Genomic DNA, 18,989 nt, shown 5'->3' with positions numbered 1-18,989 from the left:
TTATAATTTATAGCTCATTAGTCATTTTAGTTAGTTCGTTTTATTCATTCATTCATTTAGAACTGGTTGTTCCAACTTCTTAGTAGATTTACTTGTCAATCACCCATTAGATAAATGTTAGAATATAAATAGAAACCTTTACTCAATGGTTGGGATACCAAATAAAGTTACCTCTTGATAATAACAATTTAACTCATAGGTAAACTTTACCAATAAATGAAACAAAAATATTTATTAATATTTATATCTAATTGATAAGTAAATCCACCAAGAAGTTGGAATAATCAGTCCTTAACGATGTCATTGCGCAGATAAAACGTATCGAAAAATAGCTGCATAATGATATCTAACGACAAAATTACAAAATAGGCTCCTTATTCACTTAACTTCACATATGGATATGTATATGTACGTAAAGGTGTATATCTATAGATAAAACTTTAGAGATAGGGGATAGGGTATTTGGTAGTCATCATTGTAGTTCGTATTTGACATTGTTTGACATAGTTTTGATAGCCGCAATATAGATAATGTGAGATTCATCGAAAAAATATAGTGATTTTTAAATATTTTACTTATTAACTTTATTTTTTCAATCAACTCTAATTGGAAGACAATATGGTATGTTGATTGATATATTATAACCTATCATTTATATGCTTTATTTATTTTATTTCTATTTCACTTTTGTATATTCATAATTCATTATTGTAATTTTATTATATTCAGTCTTTTCAGCATATATGTTTTCCCATTTATATTTATACATATTTTTGTACTTATATTAATGTATTTTTTTCATTCAAACAAAGAGCATTATGTGCATTGATTTTTTTCTTTTTATTTTATGTTTAAGGAGGATAAACGAAAAATTTCATCGACTTTAAGGACGATTCTAGCCGTTGATGCTTATTTAACTAACACTTTTGTTAATTGGGCACAGCAATTTTTAATTTTGAGGCAACTAAAGATACATCACACATTACTAAGAGTAAGTTTATTTCTTTATTAATTAAATAAAATAAAACATTATTATATATGTATGTTGATCTTATTCATTATTTTTTATTAGATATCATGTAATAGTGTAGTATGGCTGGTAACTAATCTTGTGATGATCTGGGCTCTTAACAATCCAAATTTATATCAGATGCAAGTCAATCTTTTAATAGGTAAATTTAAAATAAAGTGAATAATATTTGAGAATTATATTAAAATTGAAAATTGTATCTATATATGTGTATGCGTATTTCAGGTTTGTCACTAGACATTGTTTTAGTTGCTGTATTAAAAGCAGCAACGAGAAGGAGACGGCCTACAACTAACGATAATTTCTCTCCAAATAAGGATTCTTTTCCATCTGGACATGCAGCACGTGTGGCATTTATCACATTTTTTTTTCTCAATTTATACCCTGTACCTTTAATATGTGTGCCACCATTATTAGCGTGGTCCTTTTCTGTATGCATATCCAAACTTCTGACGAGGGAGCATCACATAGTCGATGTTTTGGCAGGGATAGCTGTTGGTATCTTCCAAGGTATGCTAATAGGATACATATATTTGGAACGAGAAACTTGCACCAGTTTAGTTTGGTGGATTACTGACGAAAAAATATCGGGAGCTGAGTATGACGTTTAATAACGTTAGTTCCTATGCTAGGAAATATTCCTATACTAGGGAATATTTCACATTGCTTTTTTTTTATATTGTTGAATTTGTGCAATTGTATGTGTGACTAATTAAATATTTTATCAAGATAATTTTGTGATACACGAATATATATATATATATTTCAATATATACATATTAACAAAGTTTGATAGAAATGAAGATACTAGTTTAGAAAAATGTTACGTAAATATTTTTTGTAATATAGAAAAGGTGCTTTATAGAAGATAAACGAGTATTTCTTCATCCTTATCTTCTTTATTTTCTTTTCTTACTTGAAAACAAAACACATATCCTCATTTTGCATTTATCTGTTATTCTAGATGTCTCCTCTCTTCATAAGCATGTCATATATAGATCTCTCTATGGATTATATAAAATTCTTGTGTAATTGGGATGACAAATATAAATATCGAATTTTTTTCCAAGCTTATTGTATCCTTGCACATTAATAATTACATTACATTATATATTCATGTAAGAATAACAATTTGCAAGTTACAATACTATATAATAGTGATAGCTCAACTAATTATAATAGCTTAAATAATTTGTCGATATATATCAGATCAATGATATTGCTTCATTTCTTTAATAGTAGTCCTTATAATCTCTGCAGAATGTCCCTTTATTTGGATTATACATCCTGAAATGGTAATGTGAATGCCTTTACCTATCCATGATACACTGTGCGTTTTGGTATAATTTCACATAAACAGTCTTTAATTGATAATATGAATTTTTGCTAATGAATTATATGTATTATGGCCCTGTTTCTTTCCATTCTACTTATATATAGTATATATTTATAGTATGTACTTATATATATGTGTTTGTGCCAATTCTAATATCTATCGATTATAATATCTAAACTAATTTCATCATGCGTTCTTCTAGGGTGTTTATATGAATCTGAAGATAGATATACGCATATACAAGCGGTTCTTTCTACATATGTATGTGTATGCATTACATGTGTGCATATACATAATACCTCTATAATGAATATCAATCGGTCCTCAAATTTGAAGCAAAATACTGTATGCTCTTTATTTCTTCCCCATTACATATAAATAAATAAATAATCAACATTAATTATATGTCTCAGGATTGAGACATATAAAAATAACAGAATGCCATTCATAAGCCATTTCATAAGGAATAACGTATTAATTTTTTGCGAGTTCTGAGATATCTTGCATAATAATATCTATGCAAATAATCACAAATTTTTCGACCTTCTTCTCATTTTCTATAATTCTCTTTTTGCCGAAACATTTTCCCTTGGCATATACTAAAATTATATCATTAAATATATAAATATGAACATCTGACATAAATAGATCATTACATATGAAGAATAAATGTGACATAAATCTTTCTTTAATGCATAATATACAGATATATTTATATCGTATATATTTCTTAACTTTCTATAGTCTACATTCAAGAAAAAAATCAATTTAATTTAATTTCAATTTAAAAAAATCCACGATAACTATTGTCTACCTGGCAAGAGCCTTAAAACTTTACTATGTATTGTTACATGAGTCCTTCAAACAAGATAATTTAGAACTTTTCGTAATATCGTTTTATATTTACGAGAGTAAACAATGTTTCAAATATAATTGATTGATATTCATCGTCATAGACTTTTTACTTTTCATTCTTATATATATTTATTCATTTCTTGAATGGATGTATGAATATGTAGATCATTTGCCATATAATGAATATATATTTATATGATAAAAAGATGAATATTGAAAATGATGAGCGGATATTTTTATAAAAATGACTTCTTATTCTTTGAAATAGGACTCATAAGACGGGTTTATTTTTATTTATTGTCTCAACTTAATTAAATAACATAAATTTTGATATCTGTTTTATTTTCATATCAGAAATATTCCGTCTTTACTAGCGTTGCAGTTTATCCCAGAATTAAATGAGAAATATTTTGCTAGTATAATTTAGAAACATAAAAAATAGACTTGAAATTTATTAATGTATGCTTACAGATCGCAATGTCTTAATCCTGAGTGAGCGATTACAACTTTCCTTCTGACTAGATTGTGTAATTCTACTTAAAATACATAACGTATACAGATAAAGGAAAATCTGTCGAGTTATCCGGAATTAGGGTACTAACCCAAGTCGAACCAATTCGATTTATAAAACGAGTTCCTCTTCCAAAGAGGAGAGGAAGCGAAAAAGATAATTATATATCAGTTAGATCGCTTCACCATAAGGGTGAATGGTAAAATTTGAGATCCAGATGTCCGTGTTGATTGGTACCGGTAGTCACTTCTTGACCGCATGACGGCGATGGCTTTACATTTTTCTCTGTTTTTTCGGCTTCTAATAAGATAGGAACGAAGGGCTTCATTTGATTATCCGGCACGATCGGCGTCGGGACGGTGTTCATCTCGAGGCTACGTTGCTTCTGTTCCTCTTCGGAATAGATGCTTAAAGAACGCGGTCGTTCCAGCTTCAACGGCGGAGGCGGCGATGCTCTACCGTTATCGTTACTGCTGAAAAATCACTTTGCCTGTCAGATCGTGACACGCGCAAGAGAAAGCTGACAGCAACATGCAACATTACATGTCTTTTTGTTTCAGTCTCGAGTTCATGTAGATTTGTCGTAAGCGTTTCTTCAAGGAAGACTTCATTTTTCATATTCAATTGCATTTATCCAATATAAAATTAATTCTAAGGAAAAATATAAATGTAATTAAAAAAACTAAGAAAAAGGAAAGTGAAAAAATCGTCAAGAATCGAGCTTATGTATAGACTTTTGTTTTCCTCTTTCTAGATTTCATCAGAAATCAATTTTTTGATTACAATTGTTTTTAATCTTTTTAAATCATAGATATATTGTAAAAAGTGGATATTATTTTAATATATAACGCATAATTAAAAAGAATAAATTTGAAAGACTATGAACGAATTATTTATTGTCGAATAAAATTTTAAATAATTCGATTTGTTTATGCGTACAAGTTGAAAAATTATTAGATTCCTATTCTTTATATCCCTTTGTGATCGAAGGAAAAATAAAAATATTTAGTTCAAGCGAAAATCTATATACACGCAGAAAATCAGCAAAATAAATCTTTTACATTAACATATATATTTGTCACTAATAATTACAGAAGTCGAACTCTTACAGGCTATAATTTACATAGAGCATGTTCAAGAAATATGATATACATACTAAATTATATAAATTAAACTGAAATATAAATAGATATAAATAAATCTTGACTTTTAAACACAACAAAAAGTGCGACATTTCCCGAATTTTCTGTACTTATTTTCTCTTTTTCGTCTTTTTTGTACAACTCTAATTCATATTCACACATATTACAAATATTCATGATATAATAATTTCCTTCTCATTTCTCTATATAGCATATATTATTATTATTAGAATTATAATTATTACTATGTATATATACACACATCTTCTAACCAATGCAAATTAATAAATTTAAACAACTGTACAGATTATTTGATCAACAAATAATTTAATCTTTTTACGTATATAGAAACAATGAAAATAATTCCTTCAAGGAATCAACAATTTTAATATGATTTATGTATATTTTAAACGCGCGCGCATTTTCAATAAAAATTAACGTATCGTGGCAAATTAAAAATATTAGGTCACCTAGATTTCCTTTTTTACATATCACATATTTTTAGTATTAAAAAAAATGAACACAATATTTAGTACTCACTCTCGCAAGATTATGTAATATCAAAATGTATTTTATAAAAATATATGCTTATTTAAAAATATTAACAATTGCAAGTTTAATTTTATATTATTTATCATTATATCTTTCTCATATAAAACATAGATGTTGATCAATAGTTTCATTTTAAATTCACACCGGACTGAAATCCGAGACTTGAATGTGATCGAGGTGACCCGGAAATATTTATCGCCCGCCTAGACATATCTTGGCAAGCGATGGCGTTTATGCATTCAGTATAAGAATAGTATTTCGGCAAGCTGTCTTAACGACTGAGCATTAATACCATTACTACGATTGTTGTATGTCCAATTAACTCTTGATTAAATAAATTTTTCAATATTGCAAATAATAAAACTGATAAATCGACAATCATCAACGCAGTGCGTTATCACAACGATTGATATTTGAAGCATCTAAAGCATTTGAGATATGTCGAGCATTCTTAGCAAGATTAATTAAAGCTTTGGCGGTGACCGCTAATTAAAGTTTGCTCACAATGCAAAAATGCGAAAACAAATATAAATGCAGGTAATACATATTTTCTTCTCTCACAGTCCCATTTTTTCAATTTGTTTTATCTATTAAATAATTCGTTAATATTTATTAAATAATTATTTATCTTTTTAACGCTGAAGAACTTCTCTCGGCGTCATTTAAAAATTAAATTTTCATTGCACAACTATGAGAGAATAGTTTGTCACAACACGAGTGAGATCTCAACAAAAGAATATTATTATGTACAATAACATTCCTATGCAATACTATTATTACACATAATCATTCTCTATATATAATCTTCTATTAAATATTAAAGAAAATTAGGGCAAGCAATTTGCAGGATTGTGGACCATCTCAGATTATTGCATGAATTTTACTCACCCGGTACGCTCGGTTGATTGACCAAGCATCGCTGTGTTATGGATTATCTAGAAGAAAGCGTCAATATTTATTATGATTAGTCATTATATATATGCGCTGGATATTCAGAAAACAAGAAAAGCTTAATATAAAAAAAGATAACTGGAATTAAAGCGGTTAGTTGCCGAGTATGCGTTAAACTGAAATAAAAGAGATCTTTCTTCTTAAATATCTGTTTAGTCAAAAAGATGATTTTTATGTGCAACTTCATTTAATAGCGATCAAAAATAAGTGTAGATTATACCACATATATTTAATAATTAAAATTTTTTAAATATTGCTCTATATATGTATCATTAATATAATATCTATTATATCTACATATATTATTTTACATTTAGAAACAATGCTTTTGAAATTTGCCGATATCAAAATTCAATTGTCATTTTAGTCATATCAATACGTTGCACACACAAAAGTCTCGCACGATACAATTTTATATAAATAGACATTTTGATATATACAAGACTATTATAGAATGCACGAGTTAAAATTAAAGAATGATAAAAAATATGACATCAATTAGGAGGAAAAAATTTTCCCAATATTTTCTCATGTTGCCGTACTCACGTTTGCCATGGAACAGGGCGGTCGTGCCGCGGCGTATCTACCGAATGAGCTACGCGAAACGGACGTTACGTACGGGATTCCGTTGAGACTGAAAAGCGAAATTTGATTTTTTTGTCTATATAATTGCGATGTCACGGTTCGCATCTGTCGCTTCGCAGTCGACGCGGTATCCGACGACGCACCTACCTAGCATCATTCTTCCCGTTATTATTATTATTGCCAGGCGTTCCGTCGTCCACGCTCGTTCTGGGAGGTAAACTATATCTGTTGTTCTTCACATCTCGGCTCTCTACAAATACAAAAACGATGACAAATGAGAATTCAATGGTACGCGAGTTTTTATAGAAATTTGGGCGCGGAAAACGTCAAAGTAAATGTTTTTCATACATTATTTACAATCGTGTACATATATGCATATATAACACACACACGTAAATTCAACAAATAAATCTTTAAGATTTAATTTCAATTTTATTTTTCATTAGAAATGTTTTTTTCTCCTTTTTATTGTATTAAAAAATATTATTTATCTCTTAGTTTATCTTCTATAAATGTTTTAGAATTTTCATATTAATCTTTATGCTATGTGTTTTAAGCAACTATCCACGATTACATTTAATGATAATAATCATTAACTTTGTCATCTGTCGTTTTGCCGTGTATTATTGCCACTCATTATCTAGCGATCACATTTCCCTTTCCGCATTTAATATTTCATCTTTCGGTGAACAAAGACATACAGAGGGACATCGATTTCTTGAGAAACACTATCGCAAAATTGGAGCGAATCGTGCATAATCAGCATAAATGTGAATCAAGCAGCAGCTTGACATCTAGGGATGGGACTTGATCGATCGTGGACATAGCCGAGGCATAAATCGTCCTTAGCGCGGCATTGGCCGCGATTTCGAGCCTTTCCGAACGAGTATTGCCGATTTAGGACACGAGCGACTCATCGTAGGGTGGCCCGACTTCTGAAATCAGATCTGACCTTGTGTTTGTCTGTATACGGACACTTCGACAATTGGCGAGAGACGTTGCAAAAGAAGTCTCACTGCATCATAAGGACGGAAAATAATTGAATCATTCATTTTTCAGAGAGACAAAGAGAGAGAGAGAGAGAGAGAGGGGGGAGGAGAGATTTTTGCGTGTATCAGAGAAAATATTATCTTTGATAGAAAGAGAAATATATTTCTACAATTTATCTTTCGACTGAATCATTATCGTGTATCACAGAATAGTATTATTTCGCATTTTAAAATAATATTCTATATGGAAATAGAGGCTTATCTCTGATAAACGCGAAAAAAAAAAACAATCAGCGTAGATATTTTGCGAGATAGTCGACAGATTCATATGAGACTTATTTTTGGCTGCACACGTCACGGGGTACTGCCCAAAAGCAGTTGTCACCTTTTATTGCAAGAGAAATGAAATGTTATGCCTTATCCACATATTTGAATGATTTTACTTTGATATAATCTATTTCTATTGTTTCTCGTCGTAATTTGTCGGCAAAACGAAAATGCTGGGGCGTCTTTTTCGAGCCTACCCTAACATTACAGGGTTAACGAGAAACTTTGTTCGCTCCCTTTATTTCCCCTTGCTTATCCCACGCCCTATATATTGGTATACCCTTCATTACTCGTAACCACGAAGGCGGAATAATCAGGAGAATTTTACTTATAAATGAGTACAAATATAGAAAGTTGTATGAGTTGATCGCAAACACAGAATTATTACAATCATTTTCAATATCTTTCAATAATTTTCCTTATCACAGATACAACGACACAAAGTAATCATGTCATGTTATAATATTATCAATCTTATATTTTACTAAGATTTATACAGTACAATTTAATGGCAATACGTAGAGAGGTAATTACATACCGTCATCGAAGAATCCTTCAAAAACGACGAATTTGTTGTTCTGTGGAATAATCTTCGAGAGTCCGTAATATTTGCGTAGGAAGGCTAAGAATTTTTCCGATGGTCGATCAATGGCTAATTTTACTGGCCTAATGTTCTCCTCCTATAAATAAATCCGTTCTATTAGAAGTAGAATAAAAAAATCTAAAAAAAATTAATGAGAAAAATAATAAGAAGAATATTAATTAGAAATACTAAAACGTTATTAAATCAATATTTGTAAATTACTAAAATATCCATGTATATAAGAGATTGTAATCTTTTAATAAAAATACTTATTTTTTCAAATCAATTAAAAATATCTTAAAAACTCAAATATTTTATTGATTCTTAGCAAAAGAAGAAATTAAGAGATTTATTAGAATGATTATTAGAAATCTCTTATTCATTTACTATTTAATTTTTATATCATTTACATTTAATTGTAGATTTTAATAATCTAGAGTAGATTTTGACAAATTTTGAATATATTATAAATAATTTATATTTATAGAATATATTATAAATAAATTTGGAATATAAATCCACGAATATATATGTGAAAGCTGTAATAAATAATAGTTGTGTGTGATTAACTTTCATTATTTAGCGAGAGCGCAAACTGCTGAGCCAAGCGATTTATTACAGAATTGAGTTTCCAATAATAATCGTCCTATATAAAAAAAGTAACATTAAAAGAAAATTATATTATCAGATATACGAAAAATGGTAAGAATCATATCGGAATAAACGGTCTATGGTCGAGTTCAATCACCTTGCCGATTACCTTCGAGTGTAAAACTCGCCTCTATGTATAATGACTTCTGGTCACGCGTCTGTTTAATATCGGTCGCATTTTACGCGCGATATCTCGGATCTGGTTATAAGAAAGTCGCGCTGACTATGAAATAATATATTCGTTACAAAATTACAGCCGAGATAAGAGAGTTTGATCTTTTACAACGTAATTTGCAAAATTTCAGATGTTATCAATATCAACATTAGAATAATATTACATTTATGTTTAGGTAATTTAAATAATCTTTCTTATTCTCGAAAGAAAATTTACTTTACCATCTTTAATCTGATATATCGAGGTATATCAATTATAATTGGAAACAATCTTATTAAAATATACTTTGGATATTAAACTCGATTTCTACTCATTTAAAAAATGATTAGAAATTGCTATCTATTGTATATTCTCAACTTTTAGCATTAATTATTTCAATGAATAAACTTTATTTATTTGTGATAATTTTTAATTATTTACATTCAAATAAAATTTAAGTATATAAAAATTGAACAATTTTCTGCAAAAATAGTATAGATTTTTCTGACATAATAACGTTTTTCAGGAAAAGAAATTATGTAATCGAAGTCGTATCTCTTTATTTTCATTGATGAGAATCATGCACACACACACACATGAATAATTACGATACCGTACTTTCGAATGACTCATTTCGAATAGTGTGACGTATGAGCGAAGGAATACGAGTATAATTACGAATAATGAATGTGAGTTATAGTCGAATATTGCGTTCCAGATTTTATTTTGTTCATAACCGATGCATGTCATTTATAAAAACAAAAGAAGAAAAAGGGAACGGCTGTTTCTTTTCGTTACAGTTCCGTGAACTTGTCCTCACGTGACACGTGATTTCAGGGTTTCGAGTTCTCGAGCGGAACGAAAAACGATTTACGGAATTTTTCATTCTTCTCTGTTACGCGTTACTTTAAGAAGTGCAAGAAATAGATTATATATCACCATGGATTCTTCTACTGAAATTGATTATTTATCCTAATTTCTGTATGTTACTGCTTATAGTGCAGATGCAGATAATCCACATTATTTTTCTCAAATAATATAAATATTGTTTTAGGTCTCATACACATATCTAATACTTAGATAAAAAATCATTAAAGAATATTTTACGTCATATATTTTTAAAATTATTTAATTAATTAATGTATGCATGCCTATATTGCATGTTTTATATACGTAGCAAAATTAATTTTGTTTGTTATATATTGTCCTGCGATAAAATTATGGCATTAAAATGTCGATATATTATCATCGATACTAGCAAACATTTTCAATCCAAAGAATATTCTGTATTCTTTTCATATGATTCTCATATTTTTCGCGACATATTTATATAAGCAATCGCAATTCTCCATCACACTGCCCATTTTGCCGAATTCAGGCAAAGTCTGTAATCAAAATTTCAAAGCAATTATTTTAACTTATCTATTTAAATGATTAAACGATTATGATTATATTAATCTGGAAATACATGTACTGCGCGAGTGAGTTGTCCGTAATAAATGTCATTACTGTTATTCGTTCTTTCGTCTAATGTAACGTAATTGCAAGTTACTTTTGCTTCGCACGAAGTTTCGACGATAGCGATTTAAATCGTGACTGCGCGCGACGCCTTCTGCTCCCGTACAGGAAGTAATTATGCCTTGTACTGGCGCATCGCAAGATTTGTTTTCGAGCGAGGGAGTCCGTATCGTGTAGCGGAAACTCTCTCTTCACGTGAGAACGACCTGTTTCTCGCGAACTCGTTAACACACAATTTTATCGAGAGAAGGTGTTAATTAAATCGACTTTGTTTCGGCAAACATATCTCAGAAACGACGGTACAATGTCAAAGATTTCATTTTGCGTAATAAAACAATTAATTATGAAAGATTCTTTAATTATTAGATAAAAAATTTATATATGACACTGTCTTTTGTAATATTTGTTTACGTTGTGTGAGTGGTATAATAATTCGAGATTAAACCTAATTTAATATTTAATGAGAAGTATACGCTTCGAACTTACAGATAACATGTGCTGATAGAGAATATTTCCCAGGCCCATACGTTGCCGTGATTCGTGCACGTAAAAGTCTAAGATGCATCTCGCCTGTAGTTGATAATGCTCTCCCATCTCGTCGAACAGAAAGAGATTCTTCGATCCCGTCTTCAATAAACCCACTACGCTACCCAATCCACTGTGAAATGAAATGTGCAAGCATATGATTTTACGTGAATAATTCATGATCGTATTCGCGAGACAATTATGGAGGATATTATATATACGTGGTCTTAATGAATGCTACAAATGATGCGTAATATCTACGTTAGATTTGACGCGTATCTCATACCGTCTAAGGAATATTTCTTTATTTATAAGCGATTAAAAAACACAAGATTTATTTTAATAATTAAACTTTAAATAGATGTTAAAATTTAATTATAAAAAAATTATATTTTAATCAAAAAAAATAATTTAAAACTTAATTAAAATAATAAATAATATTTTAAAAACTATGAGAAATATTTTAGCGAAAAGATTTAAAGAAAAATCAATACAAAATTATTCAAAACAGCCAAAAGATAACTCAATAATTAAAACACTTTATACATTATATTGAGGAATATTATATTGCTTCTTAATTAAGTAACTTTCAGAATAGCCAAGCTATGCAATATAGAAAGTTGAGAGTCATATATATAGTATCGCCTGCAGTTTTAGGGAATCTGAATATTCGTAAAGTCGAGACAACATTATAGCTCGGCACATCGATCCACGGGCTGTCCTGCCGAGAGATTTTAACCCCTTGGCTAGGATACACCCACTTCTGGTCCGTAGCATTTAAATCCACAACGCGCATCTCGAGTATCTCGATTTCCCTAATGGTTGCGACAACAAGACACCTCTTTTATTTTTATTTTCATCGTTTTAAGTGTTAAAAGTTGGAAGTCTTTAAAAAAAAACTAAGCCAAAGACAATATTAATTATATATTGAAATACTCGAGATCAGAAGCGTTAATTTTACAGACGTGATAGTATTTTGAGAATAGTAATTAATTATAGGAAGAACTTTACTTGTTTGCTTCATTATCTACGAGCAGATAAATCGTATGATCTGTGTCTCGAAGTTTAAGGGCGCTGGTAATGGGCTTGTTGAGTCCTTGAGCCCTCGCCGATGCCTCACCCATATCATCCAATATTCTGCTTAATAGTCTTTGACATTCGCTGGAAAAAAAGAGGTACTTATTACATACTTATACTCATATTTTGAAGACAATCAAGTATTTCCATTAATAAAATAATTCCTAATTAAAATATGAAATAAATATTAATATACGAAAAGAAATGATCAAACCGTGTTCTTTATAACTAAAAATTTTACCATACTCAGGAAATCTCATGTGTTTTTACAACCGTATTCAAAATAATTAAAAAATATAATAAAAGATTATTTTCTATAGATATTCCAAATCTATGATTGTAAAAACATATGAGAACTCCCAAGTGGTAAAATTTTTATTTGCAATTAAAAAACATGATTCAAGCGTAAGTTTCGAATCGTTTCATTTGAAATAGATGCTGCGGATATCTCTTGAAATAGACGGCAAGCAAAAAATAGCATCTCACTCGAGCATTTCGCCGTTTTTCAATGCCGCAACTACGTAGATTGCGGTTTATCACTGAAATAGCACGAAACAGCCACGTTCTACTTTTCGTCTTTACATTTTATATGTTTTATACGCTCATCAGCTCACAGATTTATGCTAATTAATTCCAAACGGAAAATTAATTCCGATGTTCTTCCATCAAGTATTTAGAACGAAACGTTTTTGATAACTAGTGGAAAGCAGCATGGTAAATATGCGGGATATAGAAAGTATCTAACAAATATTCGAATAAATTTCTAAAGATTAATAATAATTATAAATTAATTTTTAATATGTGTTTAGAATAATTTATAAGCATCAATAATAATGTATAAAACTGACGTATAATTATTTTAAATAGATATTGTCAGATTATATTTTCTATTACATGTGAATTATATATATTAGTATAAAAATGTTAAGCTATATAATGATAGAATAAAAAAGAGCTATAATTTTTATATATAATCTTTAATCTTGCGCAATTTCGTTATCCGATCATTTCCGCTTTTTACGAAATTACATGTAAGAAAATTATATGGATGTAATTATTCTTCGCACATCATTCACTCAGTTACGAGCAGTGACCTAATTTAAGTTTTGGACGAGCGCCAATCGCTTGCTTTGCAATCGAGTTAATTTATTCCATATTCGATATTAGGTCTTTTCCCTATAGTCATTATATTATAGGTGTAAAGTATATGATGGATTATGTTCGGCGATGACGTGAATAGCCATTATGTGTAGAAAGCTGCATTGCGAAATTTACAGCTAATCTCAAGGATGTGAAATTTTGCGGAAGTGATCTTACACGAGAAGCCTGCCTAATTTTAACATCGGATTCTTTAGCAATTTTGAAGCCAACTTTTTTTTCAACGGAAATTTGTGATAGAAAGTCATTGTTTGATAAGCTTCAATTTAAAATTAAAATGTAAAATCTTGCAAATTATATAAGATATATAAAATATATAAGATCATAAGAAAAGAATAAAATTTTATTTATTATATATAAACTCCAACTGTTTTCAAAATAAATTCTCTTTGTGTTTAATTATTTTTATAAAAGAGCATAATAGAATATAATAGAATAACGATATAATAAAATTTTAAAGATTTCGTATAATATAAACAATTACGAATTTTGTAATTCATTCGTCCCAGATTTCAAAGTTCAATACAATTTTAAAAAATCCGATTTTTATCTAGAAAAAAATATCCGAGGGTATCTAAACAATCATGTACATTTCTATTATTTGATTTTAATCTTGACAGGCCATTTTTGCATCCTTTAATGTCACTCAGTAACGTTATTCCGATAATGGTCATATGTGTTATTGACCTCATTCTGTAAAAAGGATCAAGGTGATCAAGGAAATACGATTTATTCGTTCATTCATTCTCGCACATCGAATAAATGTACGTAGATCGCACGCACTCTCTGCTCCAATAATTCTGTCTGATTGTATTTAAAATTATTGACCGAATCGAAAGAGCTAATTTCCTTTATATACATTAAATTTTACAAGTAAAAATGATTAATTGTGTTCGCAAGAGCAATTTTGTGTGCGTGAGAAATATTAGAAACCGCGTGAGAACTTATGAGGATATACACTTTAACGAAGCTATAAATCGCAGTTAATAATAAAACTCGCAATTTACGGTATCTGATGATACAATATATCATCTATGCAGAAATAATCTCTAATGTATGTAACGAGATAATAGATGAGACTCTAAATACGATCTAACACAAAGTATCTGTCAAAGAAGCAATTTAGTAATTCATTTAATCAAAGAAACAATTAAATATGTTGTTTATATACTAAAATAATAAAAATTAAAAAATCCTAATTAGAACAGATTTATTATTAGAACATTCGATTTAAAAATCTTCTGCTTGCATCAATATGATGATACATTTCATATTTCCTTCCTGCTCTTTATATATATATATATATATATATATATATATATATATATATATATATATATATATTATTTTAACACGCCGTATTTATATCTCAGCTTGTTACACATGCAATTAGCGAGTCCGCGCAAAAACCTAAGATTTCGATGACCATTTCCGTTATACGAGTATCAATTAAAAGACTATTACGGCGAGTCGTATTTAACGGGCAACGACCGATTTTACAGCGTATTATACGTAATAATATTGCATCACTATTTCTGTCGAGAAAAGGAGGCAACCGGAGACAACGTTTTCTGCATAATAATCAGGTATAACGACGGACAAACCTCGCGCGATTGTATGAGAAAACCGCTTCTCTGACATTTCGTCATAAACTTCCGCGAGCATCGCGAATCACTGCTCAAGAATTCGATGGAGGCTGTTGCGAATAAACTGGGTGCTTTGAACCGAGAACACCACACATAGAAGCCTGTCTGTACGATTTATTATTGTTAAAAAATACTCATTTACTTCGCGTTTCGCCAAGTTTCTCTTACGGCAAAAAGTCCGTTCTCTCGGAACGGAGGATATTTACTTTCCGAACTCTTTACTTGGTAAGAGTCATATCGATCCAAAACATCTGTTATTGATTTTTGATAAAACAATATATATATATATATATATATATATATATATATATATATATATATATATGAAAAAATAATTTATCATGAAAATATAAGTCACGAAATAGAACATACGATATATAAGAATACTGTAATTTCGTAATAAATGAGTTAAACAGATGTTAGAATGTGGAATTTTATCTTAGATTTTATCGTGGAAATTGTTTGCAGTAATCCGTGACCTAGATCTTAATTAATATGGCACCTACGACTTTTAAGCGCTATCTTTCACAATCAGCTAGATAGATATTTGACAATCCGCGATTATCAGGAGCGACATATTTGAAGATACATCAGTGACAATTTATTCACTAATCATTAATCATTTATTGGAGCATAACTCATACTATGTATTAACGATATATATCAGCGCGTGTTTACTTAGAAATAACGCATAAAACCTGATGTAACTTATGGTAAATAAATAATCTACCGTAATTTCCGATTATTCAAGACAGCTAAGATCGCTTCAATCTGATAATTATCATATGCAACATTTTTTATTGATTTAAGATGCTGCGAAACGGAATCATGAACGGAACATGAGATAGAAGATCTAAGATGCGACGATACTTGCAAATTATTCAAAGCTCCAAACGCATTTGGCAATGATCGAAGAAATATCGTCATCGAATAAATGCGTCTCAAGAATCGCAGATATTTTCATTAATCCGCGAAATGTGTCGATACAAGATTTATTAGATTTTTTTATCATATATTACATGCTTAGCAGAAAATTTGTTATCTCTATAACGCCTCAGAAATTTGTAATGTTAAATTAAATGAAGAATAAAAAGATATTGAACACAAGCTGAGATTTTTTAATTTCGATTTTAATTTAAAACATTAGAATTTTAAATTTCAATTCTGGAATTATAAATTTTTTATTTTTTATTCTAATATTTCAATTTTAATTAAATCAGATTAATATTTTCGAGAGAATAAATCAATTTGGAACTCGTTGAGAAAGATCTATCTAGTTTGACGTCAATTATCAAACATTCTGCGATTCAACGATAGATCTGACGTACGTGACGCGCCACGCGAGACTCCACGCTTGTTTGACATATATCGCATTTGTAAATCTGTGACTGACGCATCGCATACAAAATATTACAAGACTGTTTCTTTACATAAACAAACGCGTGAGAATATTAATATTCACTACGCGCTCGCATGGACGAATTTTTGTGTTTACAATCTCTGATAAACAACAAACAAATCTACTTATTTATTATAATATTTTCTGCTCTATATACGTGAAAAATAAAAGTTTTCATGCAATTAATAAAGCGTTTATTACACAAGACACAAAAATATATCTCATCTCAATTGTAGAGTTTGTCTCCTTATGAGGAATTTCAAATTAGAGATAGAAAATATAATGGTACATTAATGATCTACAATTTTAATTAATACACGCAACATATATAACGATTATGAATAAAAGAGAAAGATAGTAATAGCGATAGTAATGTGAAATAAATCAGAATTGTCTTAATAGCAAAATTACTTTGCAGAAATTTACAGAGATCCGAACGACCAGATTGCTATCTCATTAATGCGTAGTGAAAGTTCCGTGGCTGTATACATGTCCATTATATTACGATCACCGATGTAACCTTGACGATAATGGATAATAGATAGTACGTATATTCGTTCTTTTCTCTTTTTTTTTTTTTTTTGTAAAAATTCCATTCAATTCTATGTCTCGAGTATAAAAAAAAAGCGACGGAGTATGATTAAATTTAATAGATAGTTTGTGAAATACACAAAAAAGTCTGTAATTTTATTCGTCTTTTCAATCTTTTAATAAAATTATGTTAATTTTTAGAACAATTTTTTCGATATACTGTAAGAGATATATATATATATATATATATATCTTTCTTTCTCTCTAGTTGTCTTTTATATAATTCTAACTTCTTTCGAAGTTAATAAATTTTTCGCATACTGATATTCCCAGAAATATTTCCCAGATATAGTTAAGTGATCAGCTTCAGAAAGAGAAACATACATAACAAATGTCTCCAAATGTCACCAACAAAAAATTATTGCATGAAATTTGTAATGCATATATGTATATAATATTTAATAAATTATATTTAAATACTCGTATTATTTTCCTCAAAAATATATGTGCAATATAAAGAAAAAACCGATAAAAGAAAGATTACTTGCCATCGAAATCATAAAATATACACGATTATCTAGTGTCTTAACCTTTTAAATAGACATTATGCACTCTATTAATTATTCCTGAGAGAGCTGTTTCAAGAGCTTAAGAAAGTGTACTTACTTCAACTCGCGCCGATCACCTTTGAAGTCTTCCGGCACCAAGTTATGCGTGACCTTGTTGATTTTTCTAGGCAAGAGTTTATTTACGTTGAACTTGAACTCCATCTCGGCGATGGGGTCGTTGCGTTGTCACCTCGGATCGACCGCGTTTCCTCGTTCCTTCACGCCCTCGTCCCCTTCGTCGTCGCGTATGCGTCTCGCGCGCGTTGCTTCGTCTCGGTGGATGGCCGCGGGACTGTTTTTTCCCGATCCTGTGCGTCTCTTCGACCCGGGGCGAGACGATGGCTCGCCTTGAATATGGCCGTTGTCCGCGCACCCTTTCGCGACAACTTCACGCCGCGTTGTTGATTGTCACGTGAACATCGATCGTAACTCTCTCTCTCTCTCTCTCTCTCTCTCTCTTTCTTCGCTCCTGTAACACTGATGCAGGATCTTGTTCGAGTCTCGTATCTCAAAAAGTGACAGCTTTGCGCGACACTTGGATAGTCACGTGGGTCGACACTACCGTCTGGAATCTTTTCTTACCGCGATGATCGATCACTCTTCTCGTCCATCCACATCGCTCTCAAAGACACGATGTTTATTCCGGCCGAAAACGAACAGCCATGGACGAGGTACATACATGAACGTTTCTCGGAATCGATCGCGACTCCCGCAACCTCACGCTCGCTTCACGACTCACGGCCGACTGAGAGTCATCACCGTCGTTCGCGAACGTAATAATGCCACCTCCGCGTCCCTCCTTCGCGAAACCACGATCTTGACGTTCGCTCGGACGTGCGCTTTCGAAATGCAAGCGCTCTT

The 18,989-nt window shown here is 30.5% G+C and overlaps 2 protein-coding genes across 4 annotated transcripts; one reads left to right on the top strand and one right to left on the bottom strand.

Moving 5' to 3' along the window:
- The first annotated feature begins 43 nt into the window (after positions 1 to 43).
- Positions 44 to 1,923, top strand: LOC126857346 (polyisoprenoid diphosphate/phosphate phosphohydrolase PLPP6-like). Of its 2 annotated transcripts, XM_050606684.1 has the most exons (4): positions 44 to 621; positions 857 to 991; positions 1,073 to 1,172; positions 1,256 to 1,923. In XM_050606684.1, the coding sequence occupies exons 1-4, from the start codon at positions 619 to 621 to the stop codon at positions 1,639 to 1,641; spliced, it is 624 nt and encodes a 207-aa protein (XP_050462641.1). In that variant the 5' UTR covers positions 44 to 618; the 3' UTR covers positions 1,642 to 1,923. The 2 variants fall into 2 exon arrangements, with proteins under 2 accessions (XP_050462641.1, XP_050462639.1); XM_050606682.1 differs by lacking the exon at positions 44 to 621 and having other exon boundaries at positions 848 to 991.
- LOC126857345 (alpha-tubulin N-acetyltransferase) lies at positions 1,910 to 18,986 on the bottom strand. Of its 2 annotated transcripts, none has more exons than XM_050606681.1 (8): positions 18,187 to 18,986; positions 12,721 to 12,870; positions 11,671 to 11,842; positions 8,817 to 8,958; positions 7,110 to 7,212; positions 6,924 to 7,011; positions 6,315 to 6,361; positions 1,910 to 4,202 (listed from the first exon to the last, which is right to left on the bottom strand). In XM_050606681.1, exons 1-8 carry the CDS (start codon positions 18,288 to 18,290, stop codon positions 3,914 to 3,916), a joined length of 1,095 nt encoding a protein of 364 aa, XP_050462638.1. In that variant the 5' UTR covers positions 18,291 to 18,986; the 3' UTR covers positions 1,910 to 3,913. The 2 variants fall into 2 exon arrangements, with proteins under 2 accessions (XP_050462638.1, XP_050462637.1); XM_050606680.1 differs by having other exon boundaries at positions 1,910 to 4,205; positions 18,187 to 18,985.
- Between the last annotated feature and the right edge of the window lie 3 nt (positions 18,987 to 18,989).

This window comes from Cataglyphis hispanica, chromosome 21 (assembly GCF_021464435.1).
Source record: "Cataglyphis hispanica isolate Lineage 1 chromosome 21, ULB_Chis1_1.0, whole genome shotgun sequence".
NCBI classification, from domain to species: domain Eukaryota; kingdom Metazoa; phylum Arthropoda; class Insecta; order Hymenoptera; family Formicidae; genus Cataglyphis; species Cataglyphis hispanica.
The sequence above is the reverse complement of the archived record's forward strand: the minus strand, read 5'-3'. Positions and strand labels throughout refer to the sequence as shown.

Bases quoted from the DNA above. Each gene is read 5' to 3' on its own strand.
- LOC126857346 (XM_050606682.1), top strand. From the start codon at position 848: ATGTTTAAGGAGGATAAACGAAAAATTTCATCGACTTTAAGGACGATT. The intron at 992-1,072 runs GTAAGTTTATTT...ATTTTTTATTAG, and splicing joins TACATCACACATTACTAAGA to ATATCATGTAATAGTGTAGT. The intron at 1,173-1,255 runs GTAAATTTAAAA...TGCGTATTTCAG, and splicing joins GCAAGTCAATCTTTTAATAG to GTTTGTCACTAGACATTGTT.
- LOC126857345 (XM_050606680.1), bottom strand. From the start codon at position 18,290: ATGGAGTTCAAGTTCAACGTAAATAAACTCTTGCCTAGAAAAATCAAC. The intron at 11,843-12,720 runs GTAAAGTTCTTC...TTCATTTCACAG, and splicing joins GTAGATAATGAAGCAAACAA to TGGATTGGGTAGCGTAGTGG. The intron at 7,213-8,816 runs GTATGTAATTAC...TTGTATTTGTAG, and splicing joins TGAAGGATTCTTCGATGACG to AGAGCCGAGATGTGAAGAAC.